The sequence below is a fragment of the Hippocampus zosterae genome, chromosome 19, assembly GCF_025434085.1.
Source record: "Hippocampus zosterae strain Florida chromosome 19, ASM2543408v3, whole genome shotgun sequence".
In the NCBI taxonomy this organism is placed as follows: domain Eukaryota; kingdom Metazoa; phylum Chordata; class Actinopteri; order Syngnathiformes; family Syngnathidae; genus Hippocampus; species Hippocampus zosterae.
In genome coordinates this window covers 240,818-258,011 of record NC_067469.1, presented here as the reverse complement: position 1 = coordinate 258,011, position 17,194 = coordinate 240,818, and the positions used below count along the sequence as shown (strand labels likewise).

At 49.7% G+C, this 17,194-nt stretch overlaps 2 protein-coding genes and 1 long non-coding RNA gene across 3 annotated transcripts; all 3 read left to right on the top strand.

Moving 5' to 3' along the window:
• Positions 1-746: 746 nt before the first annotated feature.
• rpf2 (ribosome production factor 2 homolog) lies at positions 747-3,265 on the top strand. Its single transcript, XM_052052700.1, has 10 exons — positions 747-881; positions 982-1,114; positions 1,402-1,439; positions 1,525-1,564; positions 1,657-1,738; positions 1,893-1,969; positions 2,174-2,273; positions 2,354-2,456; positions 2,582-2,726; positions 2,855-3,265. Exons 1-10 carry the CDS (start codon positions 859-861, stop codon positions 3,029-3,031), a joined length of 918 nt encoding a protein of 305 aa, XP_051908660.1. The 5' UTR covers positions 747-858; the 3' UTR covers positions 3,032-3,265.
• A 194-nt stretch (positions 3,266-3,459) lies between these two features.
• On the top strand, positions 3,460-5,837 carry LOC127592176 (uncharacterized). Its single transcript, XR_007960075.1, has 3 exons — positions 3,460-3,600; positions 4,648-4,805; positions 5,502-5,837. It is a non-coding gene; the product is annotated as an uncharacterized LOC127592176 (long non-coding RNA).
• An 830-nt stretch (positions 5,838-6,667) lies between these two features.
• slc16a10 (solute carrier family 16 member 10) lies at positions 6,668-17,188 on the top strand. Its single transcript, XM_052052699.1, has 6 exons — positions 6,668-7,172; positions 13,578-13,722; positions 14,531-14,954; positions 15,222-15,365; positions 15,599-15,827; positions 16,370-17,188. The coding sequence occupies exons 1-6, from the start codon at positions 6,851-6,853 to the stop codon at positions 16,585-16,587; spliced, it is 1,482 nt and encodes a 493-aa protein (XP_051908659.1). The 5' UTR covers positions 6,668-6,850; the 3' UTR covers positions 16,588-17,188.
• The last annotated feature ends 6 nt before the right edge of the window (positions 17,189-17,194 follow it).

Here is a 17,194-nt window from a genome sequence, read left to right as displayed (position 1 = left end):
AATGCCATTTAGTCAAGCTCCTTGCTCTACTAAGTATCTTAAGGACTACTCCTTTAGCTAATTGTGAGAAAGTTCATCGTGAATATAAAAAAGTGAACATTTCATAATTTTTAACATGCCAAAAGGAGGACCAGCTCAGCTCAATGATTGCTATAGTGTAAACTCCGTGACCTTTGGTCTTATGCCAACTGCGGGCATTCTTTGGCTCACGCTGAGTGGTCACGTGGCACACATTCCAAGACCTAAACGCAAGCTGCCCCCTGGTGGACACTAGGTGCTCGAGTGCGATGCGTCATTAGACCGGAAGAGATTCGGATTTAACAGCTACGGTGGCCAGTAGGTGGCAAACGTGTTGCAGACGGCCGAACGCTGGAAACGGCAATCAACAAATAAACAGACGGGGGGGAAAATGACCCAAAAGCCTCAAAAAAAGATGTTATAAGCACTGGTGCAGACGGCACAAAGGAATTTTTTTTAGGGATTAACAATTACATGTTCTTCCACTTGTTAGTTGAACTGTTGGAAGAACTTGTATCTCCAATTTTTATATTCATTCTTTTTTCGAACCAAAAACCGCACAAGCCCATATATCACACTGAGTAAATACATTTGTGCCCGATTCGATATCACAATTATTTCAGGGCTTATACTTTTATATTACCTTAATTTGGGATTGTCCGTGTGACCATCCCCGCATGGGCCAATATTCGACGTTAGGCGGCGATACTGTGTTTGAAGCACCATTTAACAACGACTTTGTCGCCGCAAAGTAACTCGTGTTGTCTTCCGGTGTTTCTCCTGCGCGTGCGAAGTTCGGCAACGTGAGCCGTTTACGGGAACGCAAAGAAATACACGACAATGACGCAGTCCGACGGTATCATGTAAGTTTTTTTCGCATGTCATTCATTATAACTTTTTTTTCCGGTATACTTACGTGTCAATATGTGATATTGTAATTCCCTACTGTGTTTCTGTCCTCAGAAAACCAAAGACCAAGCGCTCCAAGCGCTTCCTCCAGAGTCGAGCACCCAAATTGACCGAGAATGGAAAGAGTGCCATGATCATGAAAGGGGGGAATGCCAATCAAACTGTGAGCCAGGCCCTCAAAGACATAGTAAGGCAACGGATGCTGCCCCATCAGGACACTGATCAGCGGTCAAGCAAGAGCACAGATTGCTTTGACCACAATTACTTTTAACAGAGCGCAGTAAATGTTGTCCGTTGTAGACAAAAAGTGTATTCTGTAGATCGCACAACTATAAGAATCATTCAAAAGTAGATGTTTGCAACTGTACTTTGCAACAACGTAGTTGCAAATTTGCGTCCTTCTAACTTTCTCCCAAAGGTCATTCAAATGAAATGCATGAATTCATTTAAACGGCTTTTATTTTTCTCTTTCAGTATTCCCTGAAAAAGCCCAATGCAGTTCTGTACAAAAAGTCAGTCTCTCTCTCTTTCTTTCTTTGTCTGTCTCACCTGTAAGAGGAAGTCTGCAGTGGATAAAAATTGTAATTTTCTTTTCAGGAAGAACATCACAAGGCCCTTTGAGGACTCAACATCACTGGTTAGTCAGCTCATTTTAAATGAGTTAAGATGAGCTCACAAGTACCTTATGAAATGTGTTATCAACCGATGGCTTCATCTTTTTTTGGGAAGGAATTTTTCTCCAAGAAAACAGACTGTTCTCTGTTTCTATTTGGTTCCCACAACAAGAAACGACCCAACAACCTCATATTTGGTAAGCATTTCTCACTTTGTGTTTTAAACATCACCATGTACAGAAATGTGAACAGTCTGCTGGCGGACACTCACCATGTCGTCGTTGCACTCAATGTCATTGAGAATGACCCTTATTTTTATTTTTCGGGTCGCCGTCTTTGCTTTATTTGCAGGCCGTCTATTCGACTTCCACGTGTTGGATATGATTGAACTGGGAATCGAGAAGTATGTCTCCCTGAGTGAGATTAAGGTATTAGACACACACAAAGCCTTGATCCCAACTCTTAAAGAATACCTTTTATTGTTTCTTGTTCAGGAGTTGAGAAAATGTCAAAGGTATTCCCATTTCTAGTGTAAATATACACACGATATATCTCTGCTAATTGCTTGCCAGCGCGTCTTATTTCAGTCGGAGGTTTCTCAGCCACGCTGCGTTTTCTCGCCGTTTGTGCAGATGACTAAATGTCCCGAGGGCACCAAACCGATGCTTGTGTTTGCCGGCGAGGCTTTCGATATGGACAACGAGTACAAACGTCTCAAGAGTCTGCTCATCGGTCTGTGCGCAATATGACGCCGAGCGGAAAAAGGAAGCGCCTTTCATTGAAATGGACCGCGGTCTGCTTTTCTTTTCCAGACTTCTTTCGGGGTCCTTCTGTGCCGGCGGTGCGATTGGCGGGCTTGGAACACGTTCTGCACTTCACTGCCGTGAATGGGAAAATATTCATGCGCAGTTACAGGTGACGCTCCAACCTTGAGACTTTTCCTAATTCGTGACGCTTCTTCCTCAAAACTGTCGTTCAAAATGACACGGAGCCACGAAACAAGTTGGCTTTGTTCATAATATCGTGACTTGTCTTTGCAGGTGCTTGTTGAAAAAGTCGGGCTGCAGAACGCCGCGCATCGAGCTGGAGGAGATCGGGCCGTCGTTTGACTTTGTCTTAAGAAGAACGCACCTTGCCTCAGACGACTTGTACAAGTTGTCTCACAAGCAGCCCAAGGCGCTAAAGGTAAGCGAGAGGAATCAAATGAGTTTTACCATCAAGGCCATTCGGCGCGCCAAACGGAGGCAGTGTTCATTCTGCGATGAATCCAAACACTGAAATGTGTCTGTTTCTTCCTCTGTGACTTTTGCCAGCCCAAGAAGAAAAAGAATGTTTCCCACGATGCTTTTGGCACCAAATTTGGCCGGGTGCACATGCAGAAGCAGGACCTTTCCAAACTTCAGACACGGAAGATGAAGGGTCTGCGCAAGAGGAAGCGGGAGGTGCCTGATGATGCGCAATCTCCCAAAGTGGCAAAAGTGGACAGTTGAGGTCTGACACGGGCCGCTGGGCACTCAAGTCTTTGCCTCCGCACTATTGTGCCGTTTTCTTCATCTGCATGGTCACCTTGACCCCCCCACCCCCTGTCACTCTTCACTGCCTCCACCCCAGTTGTAGGAGAGTCTGTGTAGAAATCTGTTTAACTTCAAGCTTTTTGAGTTTTTTTATTGTCAGATTGTGATTAAACTTCATGCCTTGTCCTAAATAAAATTGCATGCCACATGGCTGGGGTTAAATCCACTTCACCCCCCCCCCCCAAAAAAAAATCTAAATATCAGCTTGGATGTTTTCAACCATTTGGTGGTGATGAAAAAAAGGCTTTGTGCTTCATATTAGTGTGTGTGTGTGTGGGGGGGGGGGGGGGGGTCCCGTTAAACTTTCTCTTTCAAGGTGATTAATTCTCTGCAAAGAAAAGTTACTCGCCGCAGACACCATCTGCCATGCTTACTTCTGCCACTAGGAGGCGTTGAGGAGACCTGATGCTTCTTTTTCGTGTGTCTGCTGTGGCTACCAGCCGCCCCGATGAACCCGCACGAAAAAGGAGTTTTAAGTGTACCTGGTAAGCTGCAATATGCACTATGTGGGTGCGGGGGTCCTATAAAGAGAGTCAACAAAAATGTCGCGACATTTGAAGTGCGCTTGTGCTTTTTGCAAGTTGGGGGCCAGTGCCCAGGTTAGCAGCAGTTGTTTCATTTTCGATGGTGGCACATGTGGACACTTGCCTGCCCGGACACAGGGACGTTTTGCACAAACAGCCAGCCTCGTCCTCGTCTAAAATGATTAAGAAGGGCGGAAGGGTTTGCTGATCGCATGTCCCTGACTGCTTCATGCTACATCCAAGTATAATTGATGCTATGCTAGGTTGCCTAGCAGATGCTAACAGGGCAGGCGCTCGAGCGTAAACGACGTTTGGACGCCTTGCGATGACGTCATGACGTCGAACTTTCCGGGTGGAACTAAGTGCTGATACAGTATTTAATTTGCCGACTAAAATCGCAGACTAAAATACAGTAGTCTGTACCTAAATAAAAGCCGTTGGTCGGCGGGTTTTTTGTGGACTCTTGTGTTATAGTGAGAACGACTACCTGAAATAGCAAACACCTTTGGAAGAAGGAAAACTTTATTTGACAAGCACTTTGAATATATATATATATATATTCAGTATGTTAATTTTTTTCTATTTATTATCTAGTTGACATTTACATACACTTTATATTTAACATTTGGATTTAGCCGTTTCATTTGACAAATGCTTTTTGAAAATGAGCAATATATATATATATATATATATATATATATACGCATATGATGTAATGTTGTGAGTCACAAAAATAGAAGCTCCTGAACAATCTGACTGTTTGAGGATATGTCTCTTATTCAGAGTGACATCTTGTTTTGTCAAAAAAAATGAGACAGTAATTTGATTTGTTACAAATGATGTATTGAGATGAATGATGTCACAAGGCTTTGTGGTCATGATAGATCAGTTTTAAGTAAAAGGATAAGAGAGCTGCTGGAATTTGTGCATCGCGAGGTGATCGGTTTTCTGTAGTACTATAGTTTGAAGTCGAATCCGCTCAAGTCAGTTTTTTTATATCGTCAACAGAAGTTGTCTCAAGGCAAGCAAGTGTTGCGATTCGCTTGTGAAAATGTGTGCCAGAACATCAGCACAGTACGAAGAACTTCGGCGGGCCAAAGAGGAGAAAAAACGTCAACTCCCAGACATTGTTTTCAAGCAGCCTCGCGTTCTGTTACACAGATCAGGTTTGTCCGCTTATTCTTGCATAGTTCAGAGTTTTTGGGGGGGGGGGGGGTTCTTTTTTTTAGCAATCATCCCTCTGGGCACCTAATTGACATTTGTCGTACTGAGCTCTCAAATGATATTTTCTGATATTTAAAAAGGCATTTTTAGAATTCCGATTCTTATTCATTTGAATTCAGTGCACCTGGTGTGGAGTAGTTCAGGAACTACGTCAGTGGTCACCAACATGGTGCCCGCGGGCACCAGGTAGCCCGTGAAGACCACTTGAGTAGCCCGCCAGTGCCTGGACATTGTGATTTGCTAGTAGAAATTATGATTTAAAAATGCAAACATTGGCAGTACTGTGAGACATTTCGAAACACGATCAAAGTCTGACAATTTAAATCATCAAGTATTAAAAATAACACATCCTCATATTATTGAAGGTATTTTGGACAAATATGTTATTTCAGACGTGTATCAATTTGGTAGCCCTTCACACAATCGGTACACATGAAGTTGCTCTCACCCTCAAAAATGTTGGTGACACCTGAACTACGTGTTGGCCAACACCTGAAGTTTGCGACCACGATAAATGTAGTAAAAGACTTGACGGTGGGCCATAAATGGGCCCCGGGCTGTAGTTTGGACACCGCTGCCGTAAGACTTGACGCAGTAAAGTTTGATAAAGCACACGTTTGTTTTCCGGCGCCCTTTAGATGTAAATGATGTTCGTGTTCATCCTGAGCCTCAGAAGCCCGAGCCCCCTCACATTACAGAGGAAGAGGAGCTTGAGGCCCCCTGCGCAAAAGACAAAGAGGAACCAGAGAGTGCCCCCACATTGAGGAAGAGGAGGAGCAAGAGCCCGTACTTGTTGAAGCAGTAAATGAAGCCTTCAACCGGTAAATAAAAAAAAGAAAAAGGTCTCGTGGCGCTTGTGTTCAATCTGCTTGTTCTTCCTCGTCTCCTCTGCTTGATATTTTCTCAGCTAACGGCAGAGTGAAAAAGAAACGGGACGGGATCATGACGCTTTCAAGGTATTTTTAAAGTAATGTCAATGAAAAAAGTACGATGGCACTTCTCAAAGGCACAAATTGTTCCCGATCTGTGAGAAAAAAAACGAGTTAAAGTCAGAGAGGTAATGCGGCTTTCAGCGAAAGCCTTGTATCCATTTAAGAGTTGAGGCTTAATCTTATCAGGGCGTCAAACTTATGCTCAGCTCATTAAGTCACTGAATGTTTTGCAAAGTGGCAATTATTTCTTCCGTTGCTAGAAAGTACAGATTTGGAATTGAACCAAAAGTCAAATGCAACATGTGCTCCTCAAGACCTCATTATGAAGACTTGTTTGCGGCGGGGAGGGTCAATATCATTCTGCTTGATCTACAAAGACCTCTGCATTGAAAAAAAAACGTTTTGTTTTTTTCATAATGAAGTATTCCGTTTTATTCACAAATGACTGTGGTTTTAGTGATTTCATTTTACATGTCAATATGCCACACCCGTTTTGTTCTCCGGTGCCTTCATTATTTCCGGTTGACTTGGAAAACCTGCGGGCCACTATTTGGTGGCTTTTTAAATACTCATTTGAACAAACAAACTTGAAGCAAAGTGAAAGCAATAAACTGGTTGTGACATTCGCTCGAACTGCATTTGTTTGGTCAAAACGCTCACTCCTTTGCTACAAATTGCCACGTCCGTTTTCTGAACCGCCGGCAAAAAAAGAAAGATCGCTCGTAATTTGACGCGCGAACAATCACCGGTTGATTGCGCGCGGCCGTCAAACCATCCACGTCACGCGTATTCGTCTTTGTCCAATCGGCGGCGGTGTGCCCCGAAGCCCCGCCCCGCCGAACTGGCTATTTATAACGTGGCCACGGTAGCTTCTTGACAGTTGCGATAGATGCGAAAATATCCCGACCGCGGCAGCTGCTGCTTCACCCGCGGATGCTGCGCCCCCACCCCACCCCCCCACATGTAAGACACCTTTCACACCGCCACCCGGAGCCGCATTTTTGAAATTACTCGTGCTCTTCTCGACGCGAATCCAAAAGTTGCCACGCACAACAATGGCAGAAGGGACTCCGGTCACGAATGATGATGCGGCCGAGAAGGTCCGCGACCCGGCCGGCGCGCCGGTCGAGGAGAAACTCGCCGCTGGGGATGAAGCGGAGACCAAAGAGAACGGGGACAGCCAGGTGACCGTCCCCGATCAGAGCGCGGAGGGCGCGTTCGCGCACCCGGAGGGCGGCTGGGGATGGCTGGTCATGCTCGCCGCCATGTGGTGTAACGGCTCGGTCTTCGGGATCCAGAATGCCTTCGGTATTCTTTTCCTCTCCCTGCTACGGGAGTTTGGCTCCGAGAACGACGAGGACCTCCGCTTCAAGACAGGTGAGCGACCACCGCGACGAGAAAGACACTAAAGGGGGGGTTGGGGGGCGGCTCGTATTTCAACGTCGTCCAACGTGAATGTTTTGCAGTTTTGCACGAAGGTGACTTTTGGCTCGTCTGGCGAGTACAAAACATTCGAGCAACCCTTGACTTGCCCTTTCAGTAACCTCGCGACCGTGTTTGTGAAAAGGCGCTACGATAGAAACTCCGTGAAATGAATGCATTTTCCGACAAAGTTAATGAAGCGCGTGAGCAAGCGACCGCGGGCGCTGCAGGAAGAAGTGAGCTCGCGGCGAGTAGCCACGGAGACATCTGCTCGTTTCCTGGTGTGGAGCACGTTGAGCTTCTCGCTTCATTGGCGGCGTGACGCTCCTCCGCGCGAGGGCTTTCCTGTTTGCTCGTGATTTTCTCGGCACGGGGCTGTGCCGGCTGGCGACTGCCTGACATCCTTCAAAATCTTTCAAGTCTTTCTCCGAGGATGGAATATAAGGATGTGGAAAATAATCGATATGAATCGAGCGCCGATTTATTCGTGTTAAACGCAATCCAGCTGCCCTTTCCGAGGCGCAATGAACGCACCATCGTTATTTTGCGTTTTGTGTTGAATACGGACGGAAGCCGTGAGTCGCATACAGTGCACTTACACTACACTATGGAAGTTCGCGCAAACGGCAGCAAGGAAACTCCAACATTTAATGCACCCGCAACATTCAGATCTTATGTTTGGAAATACTACGTGTTCGAAAAGAGACTCAAAGCTTGATAAAAGCTCCGTCATTTGCAAAGAATGTCGCACTACGAAGCCATACAACGGCAGCACCACTCATATGCAGACTACTTAAAACGATGGCAGCACATCATCGACAAGTTTCCCGTCCCCTCCCCCGCCTCCCCGCCCAGTTCCTCGTTGGACACCGTTGGACATTGTTTCAATTGTATTTTTTTCTGTCCTATGGAGATGGATATTTCATATAAGACACTCAGTGAGTAGTCTTTGTGTTGACACTACAGCAAGAGCTGCGAGTCTCGGGTGCCAAATTGTTTCCATTTTGCACAAAACCCAATTGTGAAAGGGCTTCAATAAGTTGTTTGACACGTTCTACTGTTTAGAAGGAATAAAGTGGTCTACTTTTTGCAATACCATACTGAATTCCATCTTTTTTCTTTGCGTATTCGCATCGTGTTTAATTGTCACAACAAATCGCATTGCATCCAATCGCATTGATTTGAACTAGATGTGCATCGCGTCGTATCACATCGTGAGGACGGCGAAACGTATCGCAGCGTGTCGCCAGAAAATTCCATGTATCGCATGGAGATATGTATCGAATGGTCCTCAGTGCTGAGATTGACATCCCTAATGGGATACCGGATCGTTGCGTCTCCAAAAGAAAGAAAACGGCGCATCGGTTCTTCTCGCGTGAGCGCATCCTGCATCAACTGGTTGCCGGGTGTCGCCAGCCCCCAAGCTTATGGCAACGTTTCATTTGTTCGATGCGCCTCACTTCACTGTTTGGAACATTGTGATTATAATTCAGTGACGTGAAGCGAGAACGGGCCGTTTGACCCCAGGAAATGCTGAATTCAATGAAGGCGTGACCATCTATTAGCATGAATTAGCCTGGACACAAACCAAACATTTGCTCCCTGTGCTTTGAGAGGGCCCTCGGGGGGGGTGACGTGGTGCATCAAAAGGGGAAGCTATGCCCCCCCCCCCAAAAAATGACAGAGTAGCTCAATATCCCGGTGGATATGTGCATGTATTTTTTATTTGAACAAAGCTTCCGAATTGGGCAAATTGAGCCCAACCCACCGCAGGCGTTGAACCGGCCTTGTTTTGAGCAAACAAGCAAAGGATGCAAAAAGCCCATGTCATGGAGGACCCTTGGGAGGATGAGTTTGAAACGGTCCCATGATCCTGGATGCATTCAGAGAAGAGAAGATCACCTTGATTTGTCCCACACTGGAGATTGAAGCGCACAGCGCACACATGCGCATGGATGGACGGATAGCATAACAGAACCAACACTTCTGTAGCGTCATTCACATGGCTAACGCCCCGGAGCAGCGTGACACCGAAACATTGGACGTCCCGTACCGGGATCTCAAACAGCAGGCTCTGAATTGCCCCTTGGCGCCAACACGTTGCTTGCGCTTCTTATTTGGACAAACTCTCGCTAGCCAAGGCGGCGTTGGCGCTCCCCTTCTTCTGCTTCTTTGAGCGGCACGTGCTAACTTTGAAGCAAGAAGCTAGCTTTGCGCGTTGCTCCGAACGTCTCGCGTTTTGAATTTCGCACAGAGGAAATGGAGAAAACAAAGCCCTTTGGGGTGCGAAATCCCATACTTGGGCGTTGCGCGCCGAAAACATCAATATCCGATACTGGCGTACTGAGACTGAACAGTCAAAGACAGCAAGGCGCTTTGTTATGAAACTGATATTTGGGTCTCTTCTCCACCCCCCCCCCCCAGCCGTTCACTTTTGAGTAGCGGCATTCCCGAGTGCTTTCTGAGGCATTTCTTTTCTTTCGCGTCTGTTCCTCTTTAGAATGGCTGACCTATTTTGGGGCAACTTACTAAATCTCGGCCTTGGAAAACAAACCAAAGTCGTCACCGAAATGCTGCTCGGTGTCGGAATAAGTTGCTCTGATGTCATCTCGGATGCCGCTCACACCGAGGGGGACGTACGGTCTTCGCATGCTATTCGGGCGTGATATAAGCCGACACGCGTTAACGCCCCCCCCCCCCCCCCCGACCCCCATGTGACCGGAGTTCACCGGCACTCTGTCATAATGATTGGTGTCTTCCCTTCACTTGAGGCAAGACAATGGGAATGTGGAAAGTTGCACTTGTTTATGCTTATGCTAAGCGGCCACGGCAGCGCTAATCTTTCCATCTGACGGAGGCTTGGCGAACGGCGCTCGTGATGGCTCGTCTTGACCCAATGGAATCCGAAGCTTTTAAAAGCGCCTTTCCAGAAGAGCGTTGTGTTGATTCAACAAAGCGCAGCGCTCAAAATGTGAATAAATTGCCGGCGGGCCCACAGAGCGCACCGGTGAACAAACGCGCCCGCTTTCAATTGAAGAGACTTGGGCGACAAATGCACGCAGCGGTTGGATCGTCGTCCGCGCTCGTGGTTTGAGGGGACGCTTGAAACGAGGCCAAGATCCCGTCGAGAGGGCGAAACATCATAAATCCTCCCAAGGACCTTTTCATCCTGTGACGTTGGTATTTCCGCCTCACTCGGAGGACGTAGGTCAAAATACATCAACGCTTGGAGTTGGTGGTCTACAATGAGACTGTCGAAGTTGGGCAGAGTGAGGGAGGGAGTTTGTCAGAAAAAGCCTCGCCTTCCGTTGCGGCCGAGTACGTTGTCTGTCGCCGAACGTTCGCAAAAGTGCAAATCGTAATCCACCAATGGCGACAGATCGCCAAGGGGGCGGAGTGGCTCGGCCAATCGACGGACCCGACCGAGGTCGAGGTCGCCGGCCTTTGTATCCGTGTCGCGGACTCTGGTTCTCCACCCCCCATGTGAGAACCGGCGAGCTGCTTTTGATAAATCGGCCCGACGTCAGGAAAGCCAAAGACCCTTGGACCCAAATGAGCCTCGACGGTCTCGGATTGCACCAGTCACCTGCACCGATGCGATTGGTCGCCGTTCATCATAAGGGCAAGAAGTGTCACCTTGCCTTTGTGTTACTCTGACCTCGGCTTGGAAAACGTGAGGGTGGACACGTTTCGTTGCGGGGCGGCACATTTGGCACGCGGACTGAAAATAGGATTTCAGTATCGCCGCCTCCGTCGGGCTTCCTTTTCCTTCAAATGAGCCCTTGAAGCAAATATGGCAACCGATTGCGTCCCGTTCACGGGCTGTCCTATTGTGTGCAACTCGCAACAGTTGGTCAACTCTGCCATTATAGATTACCGGAAAAAAAAAAAGAGAGAAAGAAAGAAAGAAAGTGGGCTCAAGTGTGGTTAATGATCGACCGAGCGCTTGCGCCGTGGTTCTGCGAAGGCTGTCGGCAGATAAAGCGCAGCGAAGGTAAACATGAGCGGCGCTCGGGCCCCCGCGGGAGGGCCCGGCCGGGATTTTGCCTCCCGCGCATGACACCGTTCACGAGGCCGCGGCCCCAGATATCCGAGAACTTGCTAGCAAATGCTGTCGGAGGCCCCGTTCTCAGCCAACTGACTCCTTGTCAGCCAGACCCCCCCCCCCATCCCAAAAAAAAAATCTCTCGGACGAATGGCATAAACGGTGGCATTTTCACGCTCTGCGTCGATTGCGATTGACATCTTGAGTCCCAAAACGAATGTCCACGCGTTGCCCCCCCCCCAAAAAAAAATCCCTCCTTTTTTTTTTTGTTCCGTCAAAGTAATCGCCGCATCTTTGACATGAAGTCTGAAATGTTGTCTTGTTTCGAATCCAGACGCAGTTGAGAGGAAATGTATTGCGAAACGCTGAGACGGCGTGAGCCGGATTTCTGTTTTTGCTCCGCTTTTGGGAGGAGGCTTGCGCCGGCATCCCCCAATCGTGGGCGCGTACGCGCCAGCCGCCCCCGCCCGCCCGTTCCCGCTGACACAGGCCGCGGCATTCTCATGTAACCTCTCGCATATGGATGTGGAGTTGCCACTGCGGCCAACCCCCACCGCCCCCCCCCAAAAAAAATACCAAGTGTGCATTTGATCTGCTTTGCCAACATTTTTTTTTCTTTTGCTAACCCATAAATCACACTTCTCCTCGCGGGTTTTCACTTCCTGCTTTGTGAGGCCAACACACACACACACACACACATGCAAAGGGCGGTATCTTGGAACTTGTGTTGTAAGCATCGGAAAAGTGCGGCGTCTGGAAGCACTCAGTTCCAGAGCGGTTGCCGAAACGCCAGATGTGTGTGTGTGCGTGTGTGTGTGCGTGCGTTTGTCACGCCGCAAGGCCTCGATGGAGTCGGCCATAGGCTCTTTGTGATTTTGGAGCCACCGCTGGTTGTTAAATACTACACAAACGGCACAGAAAGAATGTCGCTGGGAATGGGGAGAACTTCAGGCTAAGAATAGGACGTGAGACAATCATCATCATCATCATCATCATCATCATCATCATCATAATAATAAAGGCTCCATTTTCCACAGCGCGGGCAGGCCGGGATGACCTCAATCGCCACAATGTGGATTTTGACGTCTGACGCGCGGCTTATTTGTTTTGGAGGAGGAACGAGCGTGGCGTGAAGTCCAAGCGGGATCATTTTCAAAAGGGAACCGACGAAATCCCAAATGTAAGAAGCCACTTTTCCCTGCCGGCTGCATAAAAGCAAGATGCAATATTTACCAGACGGGACGTTAGCCAATCGCGTGCTTTGGGGGTCTTGAAAGGGAAAAAAAACCCCCAAACAAAACAATTGAGGGTAAATGTGAGGCACCACGAGATTCTTGCAATATCAGGAAGAATGTATGCGGGGGGCGGGGGGGGGGATTCCGGATCATGCGTTTCCTGCTGTAATGTCAGGAAACGCATGATCTGCTGTAATGTGATGAATTCTCAGCTCAACATGTTTTGCAAATGATGGTTTGCCTGAAATGAGGAGATCTGATCCCGTTGGGACGTTTCCAATTGTAATTGGCGAGCGTGTATTTGTCCAGGCACTGAAAGGTGTCATAGCGGCCCACCAACGCCCGCCCGTTTGTTTTTCCAACCCGCTCGAGTTAATAAACAGCTCGGCCGGCGGATGCCAAGCGGAGGGAATCGCGCGGCCCTCCGTGTGCTCAATTGGAGTTTTCAAAGCGGAGGTGGATGATTTTTTTTTTGATGCGCTGACGTGTTGCAAGGCAGCACGACGAGCTTTTCCCTCCAAGTACAGTATGGCCGTAATCACGAGACGAGCGCGAGTGTGTGCGAACGAAGGTTCTCCTTCATCTCGCACTGACGATGAGTCATGCGCTTCACTCTTCTTCCAGCTGCTAATGTCATTGCGGGGGGGGGGGGGGGGGGGGGGCGTACCGGGTGCGGCTGAAGGGCCGCAACCAATTTCCACTTCCTCTTTTTTTTGCCAAAGAACATCTTCTGAAATCATTTTCCAATGGGTCATTTTCCAGGTTCCCCCATTATTCCATGACCTTTGACCTACAGCGTTAAGATGTTGCCGTTTCCCGGGCGACGTTTGTTTTGATTCCGCTCGCTGTCAAGATTTCGACTTTTCTGCATGTGGCTACTTTCGGATTTCCTGAGCGCGCCTTCCTGTCCTGAAGTGCGCTTTCCCAAAGGCTCGGTGAACAAATCTCCGGAAATCGGCAGCCGCCAACCAGTTTTTTTTTTTTTTTTTGTGTGTCACAGACCAGTCGAGACAAGTCCATGCTGTTTGCAAACACTGAAAGGCCGTTTGTTGTGTGTGTGTGTGTGTGTTCCTCCCGCAGCGTGGGTGGGCTCCCTCTCCATGGGGATGATCTTCTTCTGCTCTCCGATCGTCAGCGTCTTCACGGATATCCTGGGATGCCGAGTGACCGCCGTGGGCGGAGCGGCCGTCGGCCTGGTGGGCCTCCTGGCCAGCTCCTTTGTCACGTGAGCAAAATTGAAGCGGAACCTTTGCTGCTATTTGTCCAATACTCCGTTCGAGGAGTATTACTCTGGCCCTGTGATCCCCCCCCCCACATCCCTCCTGTTGTCTGGCCATTAAGAAAGTTACTATCAGCCTGGTTGGTTCCACTGCAAAAAATGTTTGTGTGCGCGTTCACACGATGGCCTCCGGGAGGACGCGTAGCTGCGTGATTTTCCCCCATAAGAGGAGAGGCGGCGTCCGCGGCCCTCTGTTCTCGGGCGTCGGCGCCAACATGTGGCAGTAAACCCCGCCTCCTTCACTTCTGCACACCTTGCAAGTATTTGTAATAAGTCACGAGACAATAAAGTGCTTATCGAGCGACCGTTGAACGGCGTACGAGGGCGGACGCCGGCGTTTGCCGTCGCCTTACGGAGCAGAAAGTGCAAAGGTGCAAGTTTTCCCGCCGGTATCGCTTGGCTATTGGGATTTGTTGACTCCGTCAGAACTTTGGACCCGCACGCGGGCAGCGATCTGTACGCGTCCTTTCTGCGCTCTTGATTTCATTCATTGCAAGTATAAATGCGCCGGGCGTGCGCGTGTGTGTATAAAACGCTTCTGGGGATCCATAATGTCCTCTCTGCTGCAGCGCTCCCGTTTCTGCTCCGCTCCCGACCGGGGCAAAGAGCAAATGCATACGACCTCGCTCCGTTTCCAATGTTTGTCGTTTGGTTGACTTGATGCGATTCATGGGGGTGGGGTGGGGGGCACTTTTCTCGTTTTTTTTTTTGCTTGTCTTTGAATCCCCCCCCCCCCCCCCCCCCTTGCGCGCAGGTCTTTGGGGCCCATGTACTTCACGTACGGCATCGTGTTCTCCTGCGGCTGCTCCTTCGCCTACCAGCCCAGCCTGGTGATCCTGGGCCACTACTTCAAGAAGCGTCTGGGCCTGGTGAACGGCATCGTGACGGCCGGCAGCAGCGTCTTCACCATCACCCTCCCCTTCGTGCTGTCGGGCCTGCTGGACAGAGTGGGCCTGCAGAACACCATGCGCGTCCTCTGCGTCTTCATGCTGGTGCTGATGTTGGCCGGCCTCACCTATAAGCCTCTGCTGCCTCCCAAGGCGACCGGCGCGCCTGGCGCCTGCCCCCCCCTCGGCCGGATCTTCAACCTCAACATTTGGAAATCGCTGGGATATCGCATCTGGGCTTTCGGCATCCCAGCCGCCCTCTACGGCTACTTTGTGCCTTACGTTCATCTGGTGAGCCTGGCCGTATCCGGCAGGGACGTCAAAATTTTGGCGCTACGTCGGGCTCACTCGCTTTGATTTCTCACACGATGAAAAAGTACCGGAGAGGGGGGGAGGGGGGTTGTCATTGTTAAAAAGAGGGCTTGCTGCTTCAGCACTCTGAATGGCCTTTCGGAAGCCTTTTTGCCTTTCTAGCAGCTCTCGCGTCCAAAAGATTCATTTGGACATACGGAAGGCATCAAATTGTTTTGTTTTCTTTTTCGTTTTTGCGCTCCCCAGATGAAGCACGTGGAGGAGCGCTTTGGGGAGGATTCCAACAAAGAAGTTCTGCTCATGTGCATCGGCATCACATCCGCCATCGGACGGCTCATCTTTGGTCAGGTGGCGGACTACATTCACGGCGTCAACAAGGTTTACCTGCAGGTACGCCCCCGGCCCCGTACGGCGACACGCGGGCAGGCGCGACGCATGATTTGAAGCTCCGCCTTGTCGCTGCTTTGAAAGCGCTCTCCAAATACGCCCGAGTCGAGTGTCGACGCGTGGCTCCGAAACCGCTTCTCACGAGACGTCGATCGGCGAGATCCCGCCGGCGTGTCGCGATCGGGCGCCCATGAGGGAAAAACTGAGCGCGGGCGCCGTCCGCATCCTCCCGGCAGGTGACTTCCTTCTTTGTGATTGGCCTGATGTCCATGATGATCCCGCTTTGCAACATCTTCGGGGGGCTGATCGCCGTGTGTCTGCTGATGGGGCTGTTTGACGGCTGCTTCATCTGCATCATGGCTCCCATCGCCTTTGAGCTGGTCGGAGCCGAGGACGTGTCCCAGGCCATCGGTTTCCTCTTGGGCCTCATGTCGGTGCCCATGACCGTGGGACCCCCGATTGCAGGTCAGACTATGATCATACTCTGCCCACCTTGACCTTTTGAACTCCCCTTGCAGCCCGTGCCAAATGTCCTTTTTAGTATACATCTCGTTTTTGGTTTCGTCACGTTGCGGGCCGCTGAATGATGGATGCTGGGCCTCAAATGGCCCCCGGGCCACAGTTTAGGTAGCAGTTTTTTAGCTTCTCTTGCTGCACTAAAATCTCCCCCCGTCCTTAGGCATACTTTTCTCCCAGATCTTGTTCATTAAATATTGTGCGAGTTTCGAGATGTTAACAAAGCATTTCTTGAAGCTTTTTTTTTTTTTAATGGATGTGTGGCTGGACCAAAATGTTGAAATGGCTCTGAAAAGAGCCTCAATGAAAGAACGGAATTGCACCAACTAGTGTTGGCTTTGGCACGTGACACGCCTCCATCTTCTTTTTACAAGACGAGCGTTCCTCCGGATGAAAGGAGAGCTTTTTTCCATGTTGTCCACGGTAGCGCGCGGCCGTGATTTTTGACCCTGGGGGTCCGCTAACCCCCCCCCCCCCCCTCCGTTCGGCAGGCTTCCTCAGGGATCGGCTGAACAACTACAACTTGGCGTTCTACCTGGCGGGCATCCCCCCGCTCATAGGCGGGGCCATGCTGTGTCTGATCCCGTGGGTGGAGGCCAGGAGCAAGAGAGCCAAGGAGGAAGCCCTCAAGGACGTCAAGCAGAAGATGTTGGCGCACCAGAAGCCTCGGGAAGAGCCGCAAGGCAAAACCGGCGAGTCCATCCTCTAATCGGCGCGGCGCAGCGCGACGGGGCTTCCGAGCCGGGCGTTTGGACTCCGCCGGTTCGAGAGACTGACCCGGTGCCTTCCGGAGCAGGTCTCGCAAATGCCAAAAGTGAGGAAACGGGGGGCTGAAGTACTTTAATTGAATGTGATCGATCGCGAGGAACTCTATGCAATGAAATTTGAAGTCTTAAAATGTGGAAAAAGTGCTTTTGTCTTGAATGGAGACCGAAAGGAAAGTAGCGTGAGAACCGCCCCTTTTAGCCGTCCCCTTTCCACTCATGTTCACCACCGATGACGCCCTCAAGGGAAGGTCTTGTTTCAATGCCCCCACCCCCAAAGAACCAAAGAAAAAAAAGAGAGCGCTCTTCTTAACATTCTTTATCGTGATGATGTTCAGAGAGCGGCTCTTCGAAAGCACATTTCAACAAGCCGCGTCAATCTTTTCATGCGACCGTAAGCGTTGCCCAATTGCGCGCCGTTAACCGTCAGAGGTCGTCGTCGTCGTCACCCGCCCCAGCCAAACACCGCGCTGCCACGCGTTCTTTGCTCATACGCTCGGATTTCAAATTGCGTGCGACGCCATACGACACACAGCAGGAAATGCATATAAA

Bases quoted from the DNA above. Each gene is read 5' to 3' on its own strand.
- rpf2 (XM_052052700.1), top strand. From the start codon at position 859: ATGACGCAGTCCGACGGTATCAT. The intron at 1,440-1,524 runs GTCAGTCTCTCT...TTTTCTTTTCAG, and splicing joins AATGCAGTTCTGTACAAAAA to GAAGAACATCACAAGGCCCT. The intron at 2,457-2,581 runs GTGACGCTCCAA...TTGTCTTTGCAG, and splicing joins ATATTCATGCGCAGTTACAG to GTGCTTGTTGAAAAAGTCGG.
- slc16a10 (XM_052052699.1), top strand. From the start codon at position 6,851: ATGGCAGAAGGGACTCCGGTCACGAATGATGATGCGGCCGAGAAGGTC. The intron at 15,366-15,598 runs GTACGCCCCCGG...TCCTCCCGGCAG, and splicing joins TCAACAAGGTTTACCTGCAG to GTGACTTCCTTCTTTGTGAT. The intron at 15,828-16,369 runs GTCAGACTATGA...TCCGTTCGGCAG, and splicing joins CGTGGGACCCCCGATTGCAG to GCTTCCTCAGGGATCGGCTG.